Here is a 26,175-nt window from a genome sequence, read left to right on the forward strand (position 1 = left end):
CAAAGTATATGGTGCAAGTGATCAATGCTGTTTGAGATTCTGCACAGATTATTACAGTAATAGTGAAGATCTCCACAGACCTGCGACTGTTGTATGCTATCTTGAACATGCGTGCTTTCTATGACGACATAAGAAGACATTTATAGTTACAGTAGGCTAACCTCAACATGTGGCCATGGATGTGTTACTCATTTTAAAGTTGAATAAATACTGTTACATTAGTTTGTAAGAAAGCCTTAAGTTTAGACTATTTACTGTATTACAAAAGTATTATTGAATTGTGTGTTCGGTTATATATCAACATTTAAAGGATATCTAATGCTACCACTGTTTTAATCCTGTTCTTTACCTTTTATATTTGGTTCAGTTGGAGACGTGAATCCAACATATTATTTGTCTACTTGTCAACAAGTTAATAGGCGATTTACTGTATTGCAAAAGTGATATTGAATTGTGTTTGGTTATCAACGCAACCAAATATCAATATTTGAAGGAGATGTATATGTTGTGGCACTGACTTAGTTTGTCTACAAATTAATCATTGATATTGTCACGACTTCCACCGAAGGTGGCTCCTCTCCCTGTTCGGGCGGTGCTCGGTGGTCGTCGTCGCCGGCCTACTAGCTGCCACCGATCCATTTTTCATTTTCGTTTGTGTCTGTCTGTATTGTTTACACCTGTGTCTTATTAGTTGATTTCGGTGGGTATATTTACCTCTGCTGCCTGTTAGTCTTTGTGCGGGATTGTTTTCTGTGGTTACGTTAGTAGGTGTGCGTGTCTGCACCACGGGGGTTTCTTTTCTCACGGCAGTTGTGCCATTTGGTAGTGAGTTTAGGAGTAGAGGTTTCTCCTCCGTGTGTAGAGCTTTATTCCCTGGGTGTGTGGCAACCTCGTTTGGGCGTGTTTCAGTCCCATGTTGTAGTTGTGTTGGGACTGCTCAATAAACTATTTTGCCACTGGGATTTCCTTGCTCTCCTGCTCCTGATTCCTGCACCTCCCTCTGTTAGGAGGCACGTAACAGAATCTCTCACCCCCCCTATGGAATCAGCAGGAGCTGACACGCTCTCCACTTCTATGGAGGAGCGCGTACAACACCACACCACCGTTCTCCATCGTCTCGGGACCGCTATGGATCAAGTGATGGCGACGATGGAGAGATGGGAGAGAGGTGGCCTGCCTGCCCCTCCACCGGCCACACTCCAACCAGCACCACCACCTTCTCCGGCGCCATCCGGCCCCAGCGGTATTTGGCTCGCGCTCCCGAGGGAATACGATGGGACGGCTGCCGGGTGCAAGGGTTTTTTGCTCCAGCTGGAGCTTTAACTGGCAACAGTGCACCCGACTCTTTCGGGAGGTGAGAGCGTGAACACCCTCGTCTCCTGCCTGTCAGGCAAAGCTCTGGAGTGGGCCAACGCGGTCTGGGATGGACCAGACTCGGCAAGGGACCACTACCCAGAGGTGAGCGTCTGTTCCATCTACGACAGGAGATGAGGAGCGCTCAATACTTTGCGCTGGAGTTCAGGACCTTGGCCGCAGGCGCAGGGTGGAACGACAGGGCCCTGATTGACCACTATAGATGCAGCCTACGTGAGGACGTCTGCAGGGAGCTAGCATGTAGAGACGCTACCCTCACCCTGGACCAGCTAGTGGACATGTCCATCAGGTTGGACAACTTGCTGGCTACACGCGGGCGTCCGGATCGGGTCCTGTTGGTTCCATTCCCCAGCGCCTCCGCTCCAACCCCCATTGAGTTAGGGGGTGCTGCAGCGAGGGCGATCGGAGGAGGAGCCTCCTCCTGCACTGGGTGTGGTCGGAGAGGGCACACTGCCGACCGGTGCTGGAAGAGCTCGTCTGGGAGTCGAGACGGCAGGCCGTTTCCCCATTCCCAGCATAAGGCGCTAGTAGATTCAGGCGCAGCGGGGAATTTCATTGACCGCGGTTTCGCGCATAGGTTAGGGATTTCCCTGGTTCAGATGGACAAACCATTCCATGTGCACTCCCTAGATAGTCGACCATTAGGGTCAGGGGTGGTCAGGGAGGCCACGGCTCCACTGGACATGGTTACGCAGGGGGGTCAAAAGGAGAGCATTAGTCTCTTCCTCATTGATACACCTGCGTTTCCAAGTGGTGCTGGGGATTCCCTGGTTGGCCTTTAACCCCACTATTTCGTGGCAACAGAGGGCTCTAAAGGGGTGGTCAGAGGAGTGCTCAGGTAGGTGTGTGGGAGTTTCCATCGGTGCAATGACGGTGGAGAGTCCAGACCAAAGCTCCACAGTGCGCATTCCCCCCGGATATGCCGATTTGGCTATTGCCTTCTGTAAAAAGAGGGCGACCCAATTACCACCCCATCGACGAGGGGTTTGTGCGATAAACCTCCACGTAAACGCTGCACTTCCCAGGAGTCAGGTGTATCCCCTGTCACAGGAGGAGAAATTCTATCACGGTGGGGTACAGTTACCCACTACTTCTCATTGCTATGGCGACGGAGTCATTTCATGGAGCACGCTTCTTCACAAAACTGGATCTCAGGAGCGCGTATAACTTGGTGTGTATCCGGGAGGGAGATGAGTGGAAGACAGCATTTAGTACCACCTCCGGCCATTATGAGTACCTCGTCATGCCGTATGGGTTGAAGAATGCCCCAGCAGTCTTCCAATCCTTCGTAGACGAGATTCTCAGGGACCTGCACGGGCAGGGTGTGGTGGCGTCTATCGATGACACTCTGATATATTCCGCCACACGTGCCGCGCATGTGTCTCTGGTGCGTAGAGTACTTGGGCGACTGTTGGAGCATGACCTGTATGTCAAGGCTGAGAAATTCGTGTTCTCCCAACAGGCCATCTCCTTCCTGGGTTATCGCATTTCCACATCAGGGTTGGTGATGGAGTGTGACCGCATTGCAAACGTACGTAATTGGCCAACTCCCACCACGGTAAAGGAGGTGCAGTGGTTTTTAGGGTTTGCCAATTACTACCGGAGGTTTATCTGGGGTTTTGGGCAGGTGGCTGCTCCCATTACCTCACTGCTGAAGGGGGGACCGGTGCGTCTGCGGTGGTCGGCTGAGGCGGACAGAGCGTTTTGTCGCTTGAGGACTCTGTTAACCGAGGCTCCCGTGTTGGCTCATCCGGATCCCTCTTTGGCATTCATAGTGGAGGTGGACGCATCCGAGGGTGGGATTGGAGCCGTGCTCTCACAGCGCTCGGGGGCGCCACTGAAGGTCCGCCCCTGCGCTTTCTTTTCGAGGAAGCTCAGCCCGGCGGAGCGAAACTATGACGTGGGGGACCGGGAGTTGCTGGCTGTCGTAAAAGCCCTGAAGGTGTGGAGACATTGGCTTGAGGGGGCTCAACACCCTTTCCTCATCTGGACCGACCACCGTAATCTGGAGTACATCCGGGCGGCGAGGAGACTGAACCCTCGCCAGGCAAGGTGGGCCATGTTTTTCACCAGATTCAGATTTACGATATCGTATAGACCAGGTTCCCAGAACGCTAAGGCAGACGCACTGTCCCGTCTGTACGATACAGAGGAGCGGTCCATAGATCCCACCCCCATACTTCCGGCCTCTTGTCTGGTGGCGCCGGTGGTGTGGGAGGTGGACGCGGACATCGAGTGGGCATCTCGGTCAGAGCCTACTCCACCTCAGTGTCCAGCTGGACGGAGGTACGTCCCGCTTGGTGTTCGTGATAGGTTGATTCGGTGGGCGCACACGTTACCCTCCTCTGGTCATCCGGGTATCGATAGGACGGTGCGAAGCCTTAGGGGGAAATACTGATGGCCCTTTTTATCTAAGGATGTGAGGGTCTATGTCTCCTCCTGTTCAGTGTGCGCTCAGTGCAAGGCTTCTAGACACCTGTTACAACCCCTCCCCGTTCCACAGCGGCCTTGGTCACACCTGTCGGTATACTTCCTGACCGATCTTCCTCTGTCCCAGGGTAACACCACGATCCTGGTCGTTGTGGATCGGTTCTCTAAGTCCTGTCATCTCCTCCCTATGCCCGGTCTCCCTATGGCCCTACAGACTGCGGAGGCCCTGTTTACTCACGTCTTCCGGCACTACGGGGTGCCTTAGGACATAGTTTCTGATCGGGGTCGCCAGTTCACGTCCCGGGTTTGGAGGGCGTTCATGGAGCGTCTGGGGGTCTCGGTCAGCCTGACCTCTTGTTTTCACCCCGAGAGTAATGGGCAGGTGGAGAGAGTAAACCAGGATGTGGGTAGGTTTCTGCGGTCGTATTGCCAGGACCGGCCAGGGGAGTGGGCGAGGTACGTTCCATGGGCAGAGATGGCCCAGAACTCACTCCGTCACTCCTCAACTAACCTTTCGCCCTTTCAGTGCGTGTTGGGGTATCAGCCGGTCCTGGTACCGTGGCATCCGAGCCAGACCGAGGCTCCTGTGGTGGAGAACTGGGTGAAGCGCTCGAAGGAAACCTGGGAGGCCGTCCACGGGCACCTGAGACGGGCCGAAAGGCGGGAGAAAGCGAGCGCTGACCGCCACCGCAGTGAGACCGGTTCTGGCTCTCGACCCGAAACCTGCCCCTCCGCCTGCCCTGCCGGAAGCTGGGTCCGCGGTTTGTGGGGCCATTTAAAGGCCTGAGGAGAATAAACAAGGTGTTTTATAGGTTACAGCTCCCCCTTAATACCGTATTAACCCCTCGTTTCATGTGTCTCTCCTCAGGCCGGTGGTAGCTGGTCCGCTTCAAGGAGCTGAGGTGTGGGAGGTACCTCCGCCCCCCCCGGACATCGAGGGGGCCCCCGGCGTACACAGTGCGATCCATACTGGATTCCAGGCGTCGGGTGAGGGGCCTGCAGTACCTCGTGGATTGGGAGGGGTACGGTCCGGAGGAGAGATGCTGGGTGCCGGTGGAGGACGTCTTGGACCCATCTCTACTGAGTGAGTTTCACCGCCTCCATCCGGATCGCCCTGCACCTCGTCCTCCGGGTCGTCCTCGAGGCCGGCGTCGGCGCGCTGCAGGAGCCGCGCGTCAGGGGGGGTACTGCCACGACTTCCACCGAAGGTGGCTCCTCTCCCTGTTCGGGCGGTGCTCGGTGGTCGTCGTCGCCAGCCTACTAGCTGCCACCGATCCATTTTTCCTTTTCGTTTGTGTCTGTCTGTATTGTTTACACCTGTGTCTTATTAGTTGATTTCGGTGGGTATATTTGTGCGGGATTGTTTTCTGTGGTTACGTTAGTAGGGGTGCGTGTCTGCACCACGGGGGTTTCTTTTCTCACGGCAGTTGTGCCGTTTGGTAGTGAGTTTAGGAGTAGAGGTTTCTTCCCCTTGTGTAGCGCTTTATTCCCTGGGTGTGTGGCAAACTCGTTTGGGCGTGTTTCAGTCCCATGTTGTAGTTGTGTTGGGACTGCTCAATAAACTATTTTGCCACTGGGATTTCCTTGCTCTCCTGCTCCTGATTCGTGCACCTCCCTCCGTTAGCAGGCACGTAACAGATATGTTGGATTCACGTCTCCATCTCAACCAAGAATCAACATTAAAGAATAGGACTACATCAAATCAAACTTTATTTGAAGTGCATTTGAAGTTGGATTAGATTTAGTCCTATTCTTTAAGATAGAGACATGAATCCAACATATTAATGATTCATTTGAAGAATACATTTGAAATTAACCAAAGCTTGACCTATATGGATAATACTGTATGTATTGTTTATTTTTGTTTGAACCCTGGGTTGAATTGAAACAATAGCTGTTGATGACTTTGCAAATGCTATATACTGTAGGCCTAAATAGTCTCAGTGATACTATATGACGTATGATTACATTTAATTTGCTCTGTTAAACCTATCCTTTGGAATGATTTTGATAGCAACAGTGAATATATGTAGTTATTAACCCTTGGCCTACAACTTCCACGCCCCTGCAGAAATCTAAACAACATAATAAAAAATCCCCATCAAAATCCATCTGTTTAAGATAAAGATATCTGTTTTATTGCATGGCTGCTTCTCAATCTACCGCATCCGCCGATATCGCCCTTCCGCATTTGCGGGGAAAGATGGTAGAGCTAGAGCGATGTTTGTCAAACCACGAGACATCCTGAAAATCGGTCTTCTCACAAAAACGTCTGTAGCGTTCAAACGGTTTGGCCTACAAACTATTGAAAGATGAGACTCCATTTTTTTCTAAGTTGGTACAGCCTCTTCTGCCAACTTCTGTCTGTAGCGTCCGAAAGGTTTGGGCGACCTATTAATATGACAACTCTGTGGTAAGCTGAGACTCTCACGAACACAATGGTTTTCTCCGTTTTGCTCTAGAAAAGATCCCCGGGAAACTAGTTTAAAAAATGTATGGAAGTACTGTATATCTGGAGTTTACTGGCTACCATGGTCTTGGGGTCAGGTAGATTCCATTAGCTCATTAGACTACCACGGTCTTGGGGTCAGGTAGATTCCATTAGCTCATTAGCCTACCACGGCCTTGGTATCAGGTAGACTGCATTGGCTCATTAGGCTACCAGGGTATTGGGGTCAGGTAGATTCCATTAGCTCATTAGGCTACCACCGTCTTGGGTCAGGTAGATTCCATTAGCTCATTAGGCTACCACGGTCTTGGGTCAGGTAGATTCCATTAGCTCATTAGACTACCATGGTCTTGGGGTCAGGTAGATTCCATTAGCTCATTAGACTACCACGGTCTTGGGGTCAGGTAGATTCCATTAGCTCATTAGACTACCATGGTCTTGGGGTCAGGTAGATTCCATTAGCTCATTAGACTACCACGGTCTTGGGGTCAGGTAGATTCCATTAGCTCATTAGGCTACCACGGCCTTGGTATCAGGTAGACTGCATTGGCTCATTAGGCTACCACGGTCTTGGGGTCAGGTAGATTCCATTAGCTCATTAGACTACCATGGTCTTGGGGTCAGGTAGATTCCATTAGCTCATTAGACTACCACGGCCTTGGGGTCAGGTAGATTCCATTAGCTCATTAGGCTACCACGGTCTTGGGTCAGGTAGATTCCATTAGCTCGTTAGGCTACCACGGTCTTGGGTCAGGTAGATTCCATTAGCTCGTTAGGCTACCGCAGTCTTGGGGTCAGGTAGATTCCATTAGCTCGTTAGGCTACCACGGTCTTGGGTCAGGTAGATTCCATTAGCTCGTTAGGCTACCGCAGTCTTGGGGTCAGGTAGATTGCACTCTCTCAGTGCAACAACACATTTTCACACACAGACTCAGACATTGAGCAGGGAAGACAGCTGCATGTAGCCACAGAGATTCTACAGCGACCTTATCTGGACAGGCCCATGTTTGACAACTGTCTTTGATTTATTTATTGTGGTTATGAAGACGGCCAGAGGACTTTAGAGAGGACCCCAGTGGGATGAACCGTTCCACTTGAACTGTCACTATTGTGGCACACGGCAGGGAGAGGTGAGGGGAGTGGTTATTGAAGGGAGATGTCTTGCAGCCCGCTGGCTCCACCCCCGAGCCTTATATGGACTTCCTGCCCCAACGAGACGAGCCTGTGGATCATTAAGCCAGGGAGCATGGGGAATAAATGAGGAAGCGGCCCGCACAGCGGGGCAGAGAATGTAGAGGGAAGTTTGTGTTGTGATGAGTAAGAGAATGAACTGTGTGAGTACCTGTTGTGACATGGACTGTCTGACCACCCCCACACAACTGGATTGGCTGAGGACCTGAGTTTTAGGATTACCCCTGGAGAACGGATGACGAGAATGGATTGTGTACTGTGAAATGGTTGGTGAATTCCCCCTTTTCTCTAGTGTGCAAAACTCCCTAATAAACTCCCCATTTGCATTCTAGTTGTGCTCTGTGTGTGTGTTTGGTTATTGAACTTGGTGACGTGGAAACCCCACACCCTTGAACCTGCTACACTATGTAACCAGTACAGCCTCTTCTGCCAACCAATGGTCTGGGCTACCCACTAATATGACACCTCTTTGGAAAGCTGTGACTCTCATGATGGTGTTCTAATAGCAGTAATGACAAATTCAATGTTTAGCTGATCATTTTTTAATATATTTTTAAGGCTTAGACTCTAGAGGTTTAAGAGATTGCTCATTAGGAATTCTCATCAAAGCACATTGATATTAGTCGTTGTCAAATATCAAGCTAAGCAGGGCTTGGTTAAAACCCTGGATGGGAGACCATATGAATATCTGTAGCTATAACTCTCCAGTAGGAGATGCTCTCCAGACTATCATTTATTTTCTGATAGTGTATATGTTGAATATCTGATGTATAAAATGTTGCATTTGTAGCTTTGAAACAAGGTTTGTCTATGTTGATTTGTTTTTACAATGATGACATCCTGTGGTTGAAATTCCACCCTCAACAGCAGTTGATAACTTTTTTTTTCAAATTCAATGTATTTTCTACGTAGAATCCTCATCAAAATACGTTGAGAAATTGTTGAAACAATGTTTTAGCCCAGTGGGCTTTGAATGATTGAACCTCCATTTCCTTCCCAGGCAGGCTGAATATCTATAATAGATCCAGTTTTTTAATCTGAAATTCATATCCAAATTCTATCCCCGTTGTCCCTCTTCCAGGCAGCACTGCTAATGAAACCGTTCAATAATGGAGTGAAAGTGGAGAATCAATGTAAACATGGCTTTTTCATAGCTAAACACACATGTCTGATTTGTGGCAGCAGATGAAAACTGGTTGATTTTGTTCTCCCAGCAGAACTAGAAACAGCTCAGGTAATATATCAGTACATGATGAAGATCAATGGGAAAGAAATTAGATTGTAGAAAGGCAGGGAGCTAATGTTTAATAACTCTGAATCATAAATATCTGCCCATGTAAATTATTCAGGGAGGAACCTCCACCCACAAACAATACACGTGCATGCACACACTGATACATACACGCATACAGTCTGTACACAAACAATGCACAAATCAATGATAATTTCCACAAAAAGGTCCAAATGATAGGTGTATACAAACCGAATGGTTTATAGCAGTGGTTTCCCAAACTGTTTTGTTCTGTTACCCATCAGTTTTCCTAACATCCACCAAGTAAACAAGTCTTTGTAAGGCAGAACTAGTACAGGCCTATATCTGGTCAGACTTGAACCCAATTTTTTTTAGACATCCCTGGTCTGTACCATCACCAGCTTTCACTTAGTCTTCAGCAGCTAGTTAACTGTCTGCATAATGCGTCAAAAACAACCAGTATTCATAGTATTTCAGCAGAAGGATTAAATATTGACTAGATCAAAATGACTGCTAAAGCTTCACAGATCTTAGAATCCCATTAAAAAGTTTACTCACAACTTCATATTCATAACATTATGCTGTACATACAGTACTATCAGTCTACATATTGCTCTTGCAGCTGAGGTGGTCAGTCCGGTGAACGTCGCGTGTGTGATGAGTCATGTTGCCTTAAACCTAAAGGCCCTTACGACGACTTATTAGACTACCACGGTCTTGGGGTCAGGTAGATCCCATTAGCTCGTTAGGCTACTATGGTCTGGGGGTCAGGTAGATTCCATTAGCTCATTAGTTCAGGTAGATTCCATTAGCTCATTAGGCTACCACGGTCTGGGGGTCAGATAGATTCCATTAGTTCATTAGTTCAGGTAGATTCCATTAGCTCATTAGGCTACCATGGTCTTGGGTCAGGTAGACTCCATTAGCTCGTTAGGCTACCATGGTCTTGGGGTCAGGTAGAGTCCATTAGCTCATTAGGCTACCATGGTCTTGGGGTCAGGTAGATTCCATTAGCTTATTAGACTACCATGGTCTTGGGTCAGGTAGATTCCATTAGCTCGTTAGGCTACCATGGTCTTGGGGTCAGGTAGATTCCATTAGCTCATTAGGCTACCACGGTCTTGGGTCAGGTAGATTCCATTAGCTCATTAGACTACCATGGTCTTGGGGTCAGGTAGATTCCATTAGCTCATTAGACTACCACGGTCTTGGGTCAGGTAGATTCCATTAGCTCATTAGGCTACCACGGTCTTGGGTCAGGTAGATTCCATTAGCTCATTAGGTTACCACGGTCTTGGGTCAGGTAGATTCCATTAGCTCATTAGACTACCACGGTCTTGGGTCAGGTAGATTCCATTAGCTCATTAGACTACCACGGTCTTGGGGTCAGGTAGATTCCATTAGCTCATTAGGCTACCACGGTCTTGGGTCAGGTAGATTCCATTAGCTCATTAGGCTACCACCGTCTTGGGTCAGGTAGATTCCATTAGCTCATTAGGCTACCACGGTCTTGGGTCAGGTAGATTCCATTAGCTCATTAGACTACCATGGTCTTGGGGTCAGGTAGATTCCATTAGCTCATTAGACTACCACGGTCTTGGGTCAGATAGATTCCATTAGCTCATTAGGCTACCACGGTCTTGGGTCAGGTAGATTCCATTAGCTCATTAGACTACCATGGTCTTGGGTCAGGTAGATTCCATTAGCTCATTAGGCTACCATGGTCTTGGGTCAGGTAGATTCCATTAGCTCATTAGACTACCATGGTCTTGGGTCAGGTAGATTCCATTAGCTTATTAGACTACCATGGTCTTGGGTCAGGTAGACTCCATTAGCTCGTTAGGCTACCATGGTCTTGGGGTCAGGTAGAGTCCATTAGCTCATTAGGCTACCATGGTCTTGGGGTCAGGTAGATTCCATTAGCTTATTAGACTACCATGGTCTTGGGTCAGGTAGATTCCATTAGCTCGTTAGGCTACCATGGTCTTGGGGTCAGGTAGATTCCATTAGCTCATTAGGCTACCACGGTCTTGGGTCAGGTAGATTCCATTAGCTCATTAGACTACCATGGTCTTGGGGTCAGGTAGATTCCATTAGCTCATTAGACTACCACGGTCTTGGGTCAGGTAGATTCCATTAGCTCATTAGGCTACCACGGTCTTGGGTCAGGTAGATTCTATTAGCTCATTAGGTTACCACGGTCTTGGGTCAGGTAGATTCCATTAGCTCATTAGACTACCACGGTCTTGGGTCAGGTAGATTCCATTAGCTCATTAGACTACCACGGTCTTGGGGTCAGGTAGATTCCATTAGCTCATTAGGCTACCACGGTCTTGGGTCAGGTAGATTCCATTAGCTCATTAGGCTACCACCGTCTTGGGTCAAGTAGATTCCATTAGCTCATTAGACTACCACGGTCTTGGGTCAGGTAGATTCCATTAGCTCATTAGACTACCATGGTCTTGGGTCAGGTAGATTCCATTAGCTCATTAGGCTACCATGGTCTTGGGTCAGGTAGATTCCATTAGCTCATTAGGCTACCATGGTCTTGGGTCAGGTAGATTCCATTAGCTCATTAGGCTACCATGGTCTTGGGTCAGGTAGATTCCATTAGCTCGTTAGGCTACCGCAGTCTTGGGGTCAGGTAGATTGCACTCTCTCAGTGCAACAACACATTTTCACACACAGACTCAGACATTGAGCAGGGAAGACAGCTGCATGTAGCCACAGAGATTCTACAGCGACCTTATCTGGACAGGCCCATGTTTGACAACTGTCTTTGATTTATTTATTGTGGAGTTATGAAGACAGCCAGAGGACTTTAGAGAGGACCCCAGTGGGATGAACCGTTCCACTTGAACTGTCACTGTGAAATTCCCAGCCACCACCAGACCCCCAAGGATGAATTAAAGACTAGTATTATTCTGACAGAATCTTGTAGCTTACATCAGTGCTATTGAAATTCACCGCTTCAAGGTCTGCAGCAGGGAACAGCACTGCTGGTTTCTCTTCTCTTCCTGGTTGTTAACTGATGGTTCATGTCACTGATAGGACATCTTCCTGGTTGTTAACTGATGGTTCATGTCACTGATAGGACATCTTCCTGGTTGTTAACTGATGGTTCATGTCACTGATAGGACATCTTCCTGGTTATTAACTGATGGTTCATGTCACTGATAGGAAAGAGCTTTCTCTCAGTCATCTGGTATTGTCTCAGGTCTGAATCATCAGCTCCTGAGTAGATGGGAAGGATGAAAACCAGCAGTGCTGCGGACCTCGACGTACACATATGAATATTACCACTGCTGCTGCTGGGCACTATCAAGCATGTATTGCAACACTAGATGAGATCCGGTTTGATGAACAAACAAACATTTCTCTCTCTCGCTCCAGAAATAGCAACAGCCACACCATGCAAGGCATGCATGTGATGTAATAGAAAAATGAAAAGCGCTCTCCACCAAGTCTCGTTGTCTATGACATCCTGAGTATTGTGTGTTTATAAATTAATAACACGTCGAATGAAACCTCGACTACATGGATAAGCAGTGACTTAGCGGGGCATGCCGCTTAGGCTAATTCGTTTACAAGGCATTATCTGATTAATACTTATTTAGGTTTTGCGGAAACAATGACAACATAGCTGCCTATCTCGGAACTGGGCGTGATGAGGTGACACGGCACGACAGGGAAATGTCACATTTTAGCCTACAGACAGCACGACCTGACGCGAACACCCCCCTAGGATTCCCTTACAACCGAGGGAGGCTCGTTCAACGCGGCAGCAGTGCGGCAGGGGCTATCCTTTTCTTGCTACACTGACCGCCCACGCATGAGCTGGCATGGCACGCAACACACAGCTGCAACAATGTCTGTGGAAAACGGTGCTATAGATAGCTGCAGTATTAATCAGAAACACGTGTCTACATTTTTATATTTTGATCATTACATGTTTAAATGTTCACGACAAGACATAGTCTACAGTAGCTCTCCAGTCTGTTGTCAATGAGAATAATTGATAACTTACTTATAGCTTAATACATAAGCTTTTAGCCTACTATTCGTGTTACTTTATTCTGAACTGTGACTTTTGTTATAATATTACTGCATTTCAAGCACACTTAGCAAAATGATCTTGTCCCACCATAGAAAGCAGATTGACACCCTTGAAAAAACACGTTGCTCTCTGTCATCAGAAAAACGTCTTCCACGTGAAGAAGGTGAGATATTTGTCTATAGGCTACGTCTTCCTATGTATCTCAGTATGCCTATTTGAGCTACTCCAACATAATAGGCTTCCATGGTCATAGGGTTACTGGTCATTTAGCACTGTGAGTGACAGCTGAGGTAATAAAAACAGATGAATGAATCACTGAATATGGATAGATGCTGCTATCCTGCAATATAGAACATTCACATCAAATGAAATATACATTCCTATGAAATGTAACACTGTAATGGTATTATAATAATAATAATAATGTTGATGTCCTCTTACCTCCGACACAGAGCAGGGACATCTCTGACAGCAGCGCTGAGCGTCCCCGGCTGTCCTCTACCGGCCGGCTGGGTCTTCACTGCTTCGCTTGGCTACTCCTCAGTTACCTCCCGGCGTAGGCTACAGATGTACGTCTAAACATAAGCTAAATATTGCCATAGTGGACAGAAAATTGATTCGAAGACATAATTACAAGGGAATCCGTGCGTTCTTCACGGATATGGCTATTTATTTTGCTGTTGAAAGGCTCCCCTCACTTTGCCGTCTCTCTCGCTGTCTCTGCATCCCTCAGCTCTCCTCCGCTCCTCTCGCGCGCACAGCCATCTTGTTTCAGCACCAGCGCGAGGACAGCTCCGCGCCGCGTGACGTCACGTTTAATGTGACGCGCACCAGCTGCAGCGGGGAGGCATAGGCTGAGGGCCACGATACATCTCTGATGATCACGGACCGAGTAGGGAGTCTCTCCTTCCGGTACTCAAAGAAGGGAGCAGGGGGGTGGTGCTTGTCAGTACTGGACTGAATCACTGACGAGAATAACATGATTATTATTCTAGTGCTGCCCACTGCTTTCTGTAGTCCAGGGCGATTCAAATTCGTACCTCAAGGTCTACAGCACTGCTGGTTTTTAACCTTCCCTTCGAATCAGGGACTGACTCTAGCCAATGAGTCATGGCCAGACTTAGCACATCTGGCGCCCTGGGCAAAAACATTTCATTGTCATCTATATCTAACTCTGAGTTTTGATTCATCATTGACTACTTATCCTTATTGACTACATAAGGATGTTAATTAAAAGTAATTTGGTATTTTAACATGTCTATGTTACCGATTAGAATAAAAAAGTAGAATTAAAGGACAAAACAAAGCCAAAAATGTGATTTTATGCTTTGTTAAATTACTATAGCTCTCCTTCTTACCTGGTCCCACAGTAAGTGTCCCTAATACCTGTCTTTACATGATAGCTGCAAGTGTAACAGTATTGCTTCTGTCCCTCTCCTCTACCTGGGCTCGAACCAGGGACTCTCTGCACATATAGACAACAGTCACCCTCGAAGCATCGTTACACATCGCTCCACAAAAGCCTTGCAGGGCAAGGGGAACAACTACTTCAAGGTCTCAGAGCGAGTGACGCCACTGATTGAAACGCTATTAGCTCACACCCCGCTAACTAGCTAGCCATTTCACACCGGTTACACAAGGCACTACATTTACATTTAAGTCATTTAGCAGACGCTCTTATCCAGAGCGACTTACAAATTGGTGCATTCACCTTATGATATCCACTAGGCAGGTAAGGTGTAAACTGGAACACACAATGGCACATACAGTGCCAGAAGGGGGAGCTATTTACAGTGCCTTTAGAAAGTATTCATACCCCTTGACTCATTCCACATGTTGTTTTATTACAGCCTGAATTCAAAATGGATCAAGGAGATTTTTATTCTCTCACCCATCTACACACAATAACCCATAAGTACAAAGTGAAAACATATTTTTAGAAATGTTGGCAAATCTATTGAAAATTAAATACAGAAATATCTAATTTCCATAAGTATTCTCACCCCTGAGTCAATACATGTTAGAATCACCTTTTGGCAGTGATTACAGCTGTGAGTCTTTCTTGGTAAGTCTCTAAGAGCTTTACACACCTGATTGTACAATATTTTCACATTATTATTATTATCCAGTTAATACCTCTGGCTGACATGTTAGTCAGCACACACAAGTCTATCAGTTATGTAGCAATAAATCATCTCAAACAGCAGTTGTTTGAGTTAACCTAACTGAACATTTGTGATTATAGCACTGATGGCTAAGTATACTTTGTCTGTACTATACCTGTGTTTGGATTATAAGAATTGCCAATGTTTGTGACAACGTGTCTGTAGTGTGGGCGTTGTAGGGTCCTGTGTATCCAGATCCTGAGGCCAAAAGTGAAGCAGAGAAAGCCACCTTCCTGACTGTGACACATAGATGAGACAGCATTAACTAAAGTTAGTAGTAAAGAGATATCTTTTAAAGCTGAGCAGAATATCCAAGTGAAGTGTAACTGCTGTGGATTGTGAATACTACTAAATATGTGTCAACAGAAATTACCTTAATTTTGTCTCCTCAGCTCCTCCACCTGGCTCTTTGCAACATTTGACTTTCATTGATTCAAGCTCAATTGCTTGTGCTGAAATATAGAATAAAACAAACAATAAAGGAAAGGGGGATACCTCGTCAGTTGTACAACTGAATACATTCAAATGAAATGTGTCTTCCGCATTTAACCCAACCCCTCTGAATCAGAGAGGTGCAGGAGGCTGCCTTAATCGACATCCACATCTTCAGCGCCTGGGGAACAGTGGGTTAACTGCCTTGCTCAGGGGCAGAACAACATATTTTTTACCTTGTCAGCTCGGGGATTCGATGCAGCAACTTTTCGGTTACTGGCCCAACGCTCTGTCAAGACGCTAGCCCTCTAGCAGAGATGTGAACCCCCCCCCCTCTCCTGTTAGAGGGGGCAGTTTTATGACTTTACAACAGCGTCATAAATTCCTGGCAGAAGCCCTCTTCTCCCTTGCCACATGCAGTATGGAGAGAGTGTCACAGTAAGACAAAGGGACTCTCCTGCCAAATACTTCTACCTCCCCGAATTGGAGAATTAAACATTATTCCTAATTTAGAGAATGTGGAAACGGTCTGTGGAGAAGCCAGCTACAACCCGATCTGTTTTGTTTCATGTTTGTGGCCTCATGAAAGACAATACAGCCACATTACCCTGACTCAGTTTATACAGGTTCCTCAGTTATGAGGCTTGCATCTGAATGTGGGATAAAATGTCTAACGAGTATAAGAATACTTTGAAAAGATAACAATGTGATTTAGTCTTCTAAAATGCAAATCTTTGTTTATGGTAACTTGTGCCCAGTCAGTAGCCACGCCCAAGTGAATAGACATTGGTTGGAAATGATGAGCCAACCCCTTTTATTACGTTTGCAATCGCAACAAATAATCTGCTCAGACCCCAACCAAGGAGCATCAAAAGTCGTGCTATAAATTCTCAGACAACACAAAAATTCCTTGATGCCCTTCCAGACTCCTTCTGCCTACCCAAGGACGTCAGAGGACAAAAATCAGTTAACCACCTAACTGAGGAACTCAATTTAACCTTGCGCAATACCCTAGATGCAGTTGCACCCCTAAAAACGAAAAACATTTGTCATAAGAAACTAGCTCCCTGGTATACAGAAAATACCCGAGCTTTGAAGCAAGCTTCCAGGAAATTGGAACGGAAATGGCGCCACACCAAACTGGAAGTCTTCCGACTAGCTTGGAAAGACAGTACCGTGCAGTACCGAAGAGCCCTCACTGCTGCTCGCTCATCCTACTTTTCCAACTTAATCGAGGAAAATAAGAACAATCCAAAATTTATTTTTGATACTGTTGCGAAACGAACTAAAAAGCAGCATTCCCCAAGAGAGGATGGCTTTCACTTCAGCAGTAATAAATTCATGAACTTCTTTGAGGAAAAGATCATGACCATTAGAAAGCAAATTACGGACTCCTCTTTGAATCTGCGTATTCCTCCAGGGCTTAGCTGTCCTGGATCTGCACAGCTCTGCGAGGGCCTGGGATCGGGAGAGACACTTAAGTGTTTTAGTACTATATCTCTTGACACAATGATGAAAATAATCATGGCCTCTAAACCTTCAAGCTGCATACTGGATCCTATTCCTACTAAACTGCTGAAGGAGCTGCTTCCTGTGCTTGGCCCTCCTATGTTGAACATAATAAACAGCTCTCTATCCACCGGATGTGTACCAAACTCACTAAAAGTGGCAGTGATAAAGCCTCTCTTGAAAAAGCCAAACCTTGACCCGGAAAATATAAAAAACTATCGGCCTATATCGAATCTTCCATTCCTCTCAAAGATTTTAGAAAAAGCTGTTGCGCAGCAACTCACTGCCTTTCTGAAGACAAATAATGTATACGAAATGCTTCAGTCTGGTTTTAGACCCCATCATAGCACTGAGACTGCACTTGTGAAGGTGGTAAATGACCTTTTAATGGCGTCAGACCGAGGCTCTGCATCTGTCCTCGTGCTACTAGACCTTAGTGCTGCCTTTGACACCATCGATCACCACATTCTTTTGGAGAGACTGGAAACCCAAATTGGTCTACACGGACAAGTTCTGGCCTGGTTTAGATCTTACCTGTCGGAAAGATATCAGTTTGTCTCTGTGAATGGTCTGTCCTCTGACAAATCAACTGTACATTTCGGTGTTCCTCAAGGTTCCGTTTTAGGACCACTATTGTTTTCACTATATATTTTACCTCTTGGGGATGTTATTCGAAAACATAATGTTAACTTTCACTGCTATGCGGATGACACACAGCTGTACATTTCAATGAAACATGGTGAAGCCCCAAAATTGCCCTCGCTAGAAGCCTGTGTTTCAGACATAAGGAAGTGGATGGCTGAAAACTTTCTACTTTTAAACTCGGACAAAACAGAGATGCTTGTTCTAGGTCCCAAGAAACAAAGAGATCTTCTGTTAAATCTGACAATTCATCTTGATGGTTGTAAAGTCGTCTCAAATAAAACTGTGAAGGACCTCGGCGTTACTCTTGACCCTGATCTCTCTTTTGACGAACATATCAAGACTGTTTCAAGGACAGCTTTTTTCCATCTACGTAACATTGCAAAAATCAGAAATTTTCTGTCCAAAAATGATGCAGAAAAATTAATCCATGCATTTGTTACTTCTAGGTTAGACTACTGCAATGCTCTACTTTCCGGCTACCCGGATAAAGCACTAAATAAACTTCAGTTAGTGCTAAATACGGCTGCTAGAATCCTGACTAGAACCAAGAAATTTGATCATATTACTCCAGTGCTAGCTTCCCTACACTGGCTTCCTGTTAAGGCAAGGGCTGATTTCAAGGTTTTACTGTTAACCTATAAAGCGTTACATGGGCTTGCTCCTACCTATCTTTCCGAGTTGGTCCTGCCGTACATACCAATACGTACGCTACGGTCACAAGACGCAGGCCTCCTAATTGTCCCTAGAATTTCTAAGCAAACAGCGGGAGGCAGGGCTTTCTCCTATAGATCTCCATTTTTATGGAACAGTCTGCCTACCCATGTGAGAGACGCAGACTCGGTCTCAACCTTTAAGTCTTTACTGAAGACTTATCTCTTCAGTAGGTCATATGATTGAGTGTAGCCTGGCCCAGGAGTGTGAAGGTGAACGGAAAGGCTCTGGAGCAACGAACCGCCCTTGCTGTCTCTGCCAGGCCGGTTCCCCTCTCTCCACTGGGATTCTCTGCCTCTAACCCTGTTACAGGGGCTGAGTCACTGGCTTGCTGGTGCTCTTTCATGCCGTCCCTAGGAGGGGTGCGTCACTTGAGTGGGTTGAGTTACTGACGTGATCTTCCTGTCTGGGTTGGCGCCCCCCCTTGGTTTGTGCTGTGGTGGAGACCTTTGTGGGCTATACTCGGCCTTGTCTCAGGATTGTAAGTTGGTGGTTGAGGGTTTCCCTCTAGTGGTGCGGGGGCTGTGCTTTGGCAAAGTGGGTGGGGTTATATCCTTCCTATTTGGCCCTGTCCGGGGGTTTCTTCGGATGGGGCCACAGTGTCTCCTGACCGCTCCTGTCTCAGCCTCCAGTATTTATGCTGCAGTAGTTTGTGTCGGGGGGCTAGGGTCAGTTGGTTACCTGGAGTACTTCTCCTGTCTTATCCAGTGTCCTGTGTGAATTTAAGTATGCTCTCTCTAATTCTCTCGTTCTCTCTTTCTCTCTGAGAACCTGAGCCCTAGGACCATACGTCAGGACTACCGGGCATGATGACACCTTGCTGTCCCCAGTCCGCCTGGCCTTGCTGCTATTCCAGTTTCAACTGTTCTGCCTGTGGTTACGGAACCCCTACCTGTCCCAGACCTGCTGTTTTCAACTCTTAATGATCGGCTATGAAAAGCCAACTGAGATTTATTCCTGATTATTATTTGACCATGCTTGTCATTTATGAACATTTTGAAAATCTTGGCTCTCTCTAATTTTCTCCTTCTCTCTTTCTTTCTCTCGGAGGACCTGAGCCCTAGGACCATACGTCGGGACTACCGGCCGTGGTGACTCCTTGCTGTCCCCAGTCCGCCTGGCCTTGCTGCTATTCCAGTTTCAACTGTTCTGCCTGCGGTCATGGAACCCCTACCTGTCCCAGACCTGCTGTTTTCAACTCTTAATGATCGGCTATGAAAAGCCAACTGAGATTTATTCCTGATTATTATTTGACCATGCTTGTCATTTATGGAAATTTTGAAAATCTTGGCTCTCTCTAATTTTCTCCTTCTCTCTTTCTTTCTCTCGGAGGACCTGGGCCCTAGGACCATGCGTCGGGACTGCCGCCCGTGGTGACTCCTTGCTGTCCCCAGTCCGCCTGGCCTTGCTGCTATTCCAGTTTCAGCTGTTCTGCCTGCGGTTATGGAACCGCCACCTGTCCCAGACCTGTTGTTTTTCAACTCTTGATGATCGGCTATGAAAAGCCAACTGAAAATTATTCATGATTATTATTTGACCATGCTTGTCACTTATGAACATTTTTGAACATCTTGGCATAGTTCTGTTATAATCTCCACCCGGCACAGCCAGAAGAGGACTGGCCACCCCTCATAGCCTGGTTCCTCTCTAGGTTTCTTCCTAGGTTTTGGCCTTTCTAGGGAGTTTTTCCTAGCCACCGTGCTTCTACACCTGCATTACTAGCTGTTTGGGGTTTTAGGCTGGGTGTCTGTACAGCACTTCGAGATATTAGCTGATGTACGAAGGGCTATATAAAATAAAAAATAAAATAAAATTGATTTTACACTCTAGAATAAAAGCCCCTGTGACAAAAAGTCACCTCAGTTCCAAATACTGTGAGGACTTGTCTTCACGTTTAAAAAGGTCTAATGCTAATTTAAACTCTACAGGCCAGAAAACGTTTGAGCTTGTGCCACATGTGAAATGGTATGAACTCTGAACTATTGATCACTCAAGAAGAAGTGAGTCCTAGATTACAGCCTAACAGACTGCAGCTGGAAAGGTAGCAAATGTAGTAAGAACATTGACTGACGCAGAAAACCACAACATCTCACTCCACAACGACCCGGAAGAACCTACAAAGGACAATGGCGACCTCGACTGGGCAAACCAGAGCCTCACACCACCAGCTTAACTATCGAATCCAGCTTCACCTAAAAACAATGTATTACCTTTCTCCGAACGAGCGATCGTTAGTGGCATACAGTTGAAGTCGGAAGTTTACATACACCTCAGCCAAATACATTTAAACTCAGTTTTTCACAATTCCTGACATTTAATCCTAGTAAAACTTTCCTGTATTAGGTCAGTTAGGATCACCACTTCATTTTAAGAATGTGAAATGTCAGAACAATAGCAGAGAGAATGATTTATGTCAGCTTTTATTTCTTTCATCACATTCCCAGTGGGTCAGAAGTTTACATACACTCAATTAGTATTTGGTAGCATTGCCTTTAAATTGTTTAACTTGGGTCAAATGTTTCGGGTAGCCTTCCACAAGTTTCCCACATTAATAAGTTGGGTGAATTTTGTCCCATTCCTCATGACAGAGCTGGTGTAACTGAGTCAGGTTTGTAGGCCTCCTTGCTCTAACACCCTTTTTCAGTTCTGCCCACACATTTTCTATGGGATTGAGGTCAGGGCTTTGTGATGGCCACTCCAATACCTTGACTTTGTTGTCCTTAAGCCATTTTGCCACAACTTTGGAAGTATGCTTGGGGTCTTTGTCCTGAAAGATCCTTTTGAGACCAAGCTTTAACTTGCTGACTGATGTCTTGAGATGTTGCTTCAATATATCCACATCATTTTCCTACCTCATGATGCCATCTATTTTGTGAAGTGCACGAGTCCCTCCTTCAGAAAAGCACCCCCACAACATGATGCTGCCACCCCGTGCTTCACGGTTGGGATGGTGTTCTTCGGCTTGCAAGCCCCCCCCTTTCTCCTCCAAACATAACGATGGTCATTATGGCCAAACAGTTCTATTTTTGTTTCATCAGAACACAGGACATTTCTCCAAAAAGTACGATCTTTGTCCCCATGTGCAGTTGCAAACCGTAGTCTGTTTTTTTTATGGCGGTTTTGGAGCAGTGGCTTCTGCCTTGCTGAGCTGCCTTTCAGGTTATGTCGATATAGGACTCGTTTTACTGTGGATATAGATACTTTTGTATCTGTTTCCTCCAGCATCTTCACAATGTCCTTTGCTGTTGTTCTGGGATTGATTTGCACTTTTCGCACCAAAGTAAGTCCATCTCTAGGAGACAGAATGCGTTTCCTTCCTGTATGACGGCTGCGTGGTCCCATGGTGTTTATACTTGCATACTGTTGTTTGTACAGATGAACGTGGTACCTTCAGGCATTTGGAAATTTCTCCCAAGGATGAACCAGATATGTGGAGGTCTACAATTTTTTTCTGAAGTCTTGGCTGATTTCTTTTGATTTTCCCATGATGTCAAGCAAAGAGGCACTGAGTTTGAATGTAGGCCTTGAAATACATCCACAGGTACACCTCCAATTGACTCAAATTATGTCAATTAGCCTATCAGAAACTTCTAAAGCTATGACATAATTTTCTGGAATTTTCCAAGCTGTTTAAAGGCACAGTCAACAATAACTTCTGACCCACTGGAATTGTGATACAGTGAATTATAAGTGAAATAATCTATCTGTAAACAATTGTTGGAAAAATTACTTGTGTCATGCACAAAGTAGATGTCCTAACCGACTTGCCGAAACTATAGGTTGTTAACAAGAAATTTGTGGAGTGGTTGAAAAACGAGTTATAATGACTCCAACCTAAGTGTCTGTAAACTTCTGACTTCAACTGTATGTGAGAATGCTGTTCATTGACTGCAGCTCAGCGTTCAACACCATAGTGCCCACAAAGCTCATCACTAAGCTAAGAACCCTGGGACTGAACACCTCCCTCCACAACTGTTTCCTGGACTTCCTGACCGGCCGCTCCCAGGTGGTGAGGGTAGATAACAACACATCTGCCATGCTTCCTCTCAACAGGGGGGGCCCTCAGGGATGTGTACTTTGTCCCCTCCTGTATTCCCTGTTCACCCGTGACTGCGTGGCTGCGCTCGACTCCAACACCATAATTAAGTTTGCTGATGACACGACGGTGGTAAGACTGATCATAGATGATGATGAGACAGCCTATAGGGAGGAGGTCAGAGACCTGGCAGTGTGGTGCCAGGACAAGAACCTCTTCCTCAACGTGAGCAAGACAATGGACTCCTTAACAGCTTCTGCCCCAACCATAAGACTGCTGAACAGTTAGTCAAACGGCTACCAGGACTATTTACATTGACCCCCTGATTTTATTATTATGCATTGTTATTTTTTGCACTGACTCTTGCACGCTCGATGTACACTCACTGGACTAACCACACACACTACACTGACACTCCAACACACACACGCTGCTGCTACTCCGTTTATTATCTATCCAGATTGCCTAGCCATTTTACCCCTACCTACATGTACATATTACCACAATTACCTCAACTAACCCGTACCCCTGCACATTGACTCAGTACCGGTACCCCTTGTATGTTGTAACGGCTTTCGTTGGTGGAAGGAGAGGAGGACCAAAATGCAGCGTGGTACGTATCCAAACTAAAATAAAGACATAAAAAAGGAACTAAGGTCAGAACGTGACAGTACCCCCCCCAAAGGTGCGGACTCCGGCCGCAAAACCTGAACCTATAGGGAAGGGTCTGGGTGGGCATTTACCGCGGTGGCGGCTCTGGTGCGGGACGTGAACCCCACTCCACCATAGTCTCGGCCCACTTATGTGGCGCCTTAGGAACGTAGGACCTCGCCACCGACCCCGGATTGGGGACCCTAGCAGCGGGCCCCGAATAGACGGGCGACTCTGGCAGCGCCGGACAGACGGGCGGCTCTGGCAGCGCCGGACAGACGGGCGGCTCTGGCAGCGCCGGACAGACGGGCGGCTCTGGCAGCTCAGGACAGACGGGCGGCTCTGGCAGCTCAGGACAGACGGGCGGCTCTGGCAGCTCAGGACAGACGGGCGGCTCTGGCAGCTCAGGACAGACGGGCGGCTCTGGCAGCTCAGGACAGACGGGCGGCTCTGGCCTGTAGAGAGAACCTGGAGGGAGGATACGGAGAGACACAGGATAGACCGGGTCGTGGAGGCGCACACAACCCATCCTGGCTGGATGGTGATTTTACCCCGGCACGTGCGGGGGGCAGGCACAGGACGCACTGGGCTGTGCAGACACACGGGAGACACAGTACGCAGAGCCGACGCAGGATATCCTGGCCTGAGGAGACGCACTGGCTGTCTGGAGAGCAGGTCTGGCACCATTCGTCCTGGCTGGATCCCCCCTGTAGCCCGGCAAGTGCGGGGAGTTGGAACAGGCCGCACTGGGCTGTGCTGGCGAACTGGAGACACCGTGCGTAGGGCTGGTGCAGTATACCCCGGGCCGAGGAGACGCACTGGAGACCAGATGCGCTGAGCCGGCATCATCCCTCCTGGCTCGATGCCCACTCTAGCCCGGCCGATACGAGGAGCTGTGATGTAGAGCACCGGGCTATGCGTGCGCACTGGGGACACCTTGCTCTTCCTCGCATACCACGGTGCCTGCCCAGTCACTCTCTCGCCACGGTAAGCACGGGGAGTTGTGCCCCCCCCCCAAAAAAAAAAAATTGGGGGCTGCCTCTCGGGCTTCCTTGCCAGCAGTGTTCCCTCGTGTCGCCGGTTCCCTTTTCCTGCTGCCTCCGCTCTCCTGGCTGCCTCCAACTGTTCCCATGGGAGGCGATCCCTACCAGCCAGGATCTCCTCCCATGTGTAGGATCCCTTGCCGTCTAGAATGTCCTCCCAAGTCCAGGAGTCCAGAACCCTCTGCTCCTGGTTACCACGCTGCTTGGTCCTTTTTTGGTGGGTAGTTCTGTAACGGCTTTCGTTGGTGGAAGGAGAGGAGGACCAAAAGGCAGCGTGGTACGTATCCATAATATCGTTTAATCGAGAATGAATACAAAATGAACAAGAGAATAAATGAAAACCGACACAGTCCCGTATGGTGCAAACACTGAAACGGAAAATAACTATCCACAACCCATAGTGGGAAAACAGGCTACCTAAGTATGATTCTCAATCAGAGAGAACGATCGACACCTGCCTCTGATTGAGAACCATACTAGGCCAAACACATAGAAATATAACATACAGAACAAAACATAGAAAAACAACATAGAATGCCCACCCCAACTCACGCCCTGACCAAACTAAAATAAAGACATAAAAAAGGATCTAAGGTCAGAACGTGACATATGTAGTCTCGTTACTAATATTATTCATTGTGTCAGTATCTTTCCTTTCGTTTATTTAGCAAATTTGTCTTACTTTTTTAATGATTCACGTGCAGGAGCCAGCGATATGTGCACAAGATGTTTATAGTATCCACATCCTGTCTAGGGTTATTCTCTTGTTGTTAAAGCAATAGAGTTTGTGTTTAACACTGAAATGTTTTGCATATTTGTTGTTTGTTTTTGTAAATAGGCTTTGCCGACAACAGTTGCCCATCTCAACCCAACTCTCAACAGCAATGTTACTGGGTCTGGATTTAGTATAAAGTGTATAAATAATATGTTAAATAATATGAAAACATATTGTATCTCAATCCCTGCACCATATTGTCTTCTGTGCAGTAGCCCTTTACTGCAGTCAATTACCAAAAGTTCCCTCTTTGGCTTCTTGGGTGGAATGTTATTCATATTTTTCATAATTTCACAAATAATTAAAAACAATTTTTTTAAATGGACAAAAATTGTTTCTATGTCAAACAGTTTTGTTATATTTCAGTCTTATGTGGTGTAAAGTGTTATATTGGGATGCAAACTCAAAATTGAATACATGTAAACTATATCTGACATGGTACAGGTATCTTGTCTTTGTTTAAGCCCATAACCATGTGTGTGAGATGTATACTTTAGTTTGAAAGTAGATTTGTTTAAGGTTACCAAGAATCACTCTGTGTGACCCTGTATTAGCCCACTGCAGTAAAAGTTAATCATTGATATTTTATTACTTTAGTATATCTGATGCCAGTTGAAATGTAAGTCTTTTCTCTACATGTTGTAAACAAATCTGACCTAAGTGTAACGATCGTCCTGTAAAGAAGGTGACCAAAACGCAGCAGGGTATAAGTGTTCATTATAATTTAATAAATAACCTGAACACTGAAACAACAAAGAGAGAGACCGAAACGAAACAGTACTGTCTGGTGCTGACACAAAGACAGAAAACAACTACCCACAACAAACAGGTGGAAAAAGGCTACCTAAGTATGGTTCTCAATCAGAGACAACGATAGACAGCTGCCTCTGATTGAGAACCACACCCGGCCAAACACACAGAAAAAGAAAACATAGAACACCAGACATAGAATGCCCACCCCAACTCACGCCCTGACCAAACCAAAATAGAGACATAAAAAGGATCTCTAAGGTCAGGGCGTGACACTAAGGGCCTACGGTACTTTAGTAGTAGCAAAATACATGTGGACTTGATTTCACCTGGTAATGGTTAAACAGGTGAGGGTATATAAAGGAGAGAATTACAACACAAACATTACACTCTGCAAGAAGAGAACAGAGTCATTCAGCTTGAGAATGAAGACTACTGTGGTTCTGCTGACGTTGTTGTGCTGCTGTGTGTCTGGGGCAAAGGTTCAGAGAGACACTGAAGATGGAGGCGGTGGGAATGAGCTAGAGATAAAAAAACAGAGATATTTAACTTTGAAGACTCATCCTGCTCTCAACAAACTTGCCAGCCTGACACCCATTCTGTTCTGATAGACATGGCCGATTACTCCTTCTGGCATTGACACAGGCCTTGCTGAGACTGAGGTGTTCCTAATAGGACACTGTATACAATAACAGAATTAAAATG

The 26,175-nt window shown here is 46.6% G+C and overlaps 1 protein-coding gene across 1 annotated transcript in view; it reads right to left on the reverse strand.

Moving 5' to 3' along the window:
* Positions 1-13,560, reverse strand: part of LOC139550325 (protein unc-13 homolog A-like) — a 112,506-nt gene extending 98,946 nt beyond the window's left edge. Inside the window, exon 1 of the mRNA XM_071361154.1 lies at positions 13,195-13,560. Within this exon, the coding sequence (XP_071217255.1) occupies positions 13,195-13,216 (22 nt within the window). The 5' untranslated portion in view covers positions 13,217-13,560. The remainder of the gene's footprint in view (positions 1-13,194) is intronic.
* Positions 13,561-26,175: the final 12,615 nt, after the last annotated feature.

This window comes from Salvelinus alpinus, chromosome 23, assembly GCF_045679555.1.
Source record: "Salvelinus alpinus chromosome 23, SLU_Salpinus.1, whole genome shotgun sequence".
Taxonomy (NCBI): domain Eukaryota; kingdom Metazoa; phylum Chordata; class Actinopteri; order Salmoniformes; family Salmonidae; genus Salvelinus; species Salvelinus alpinus.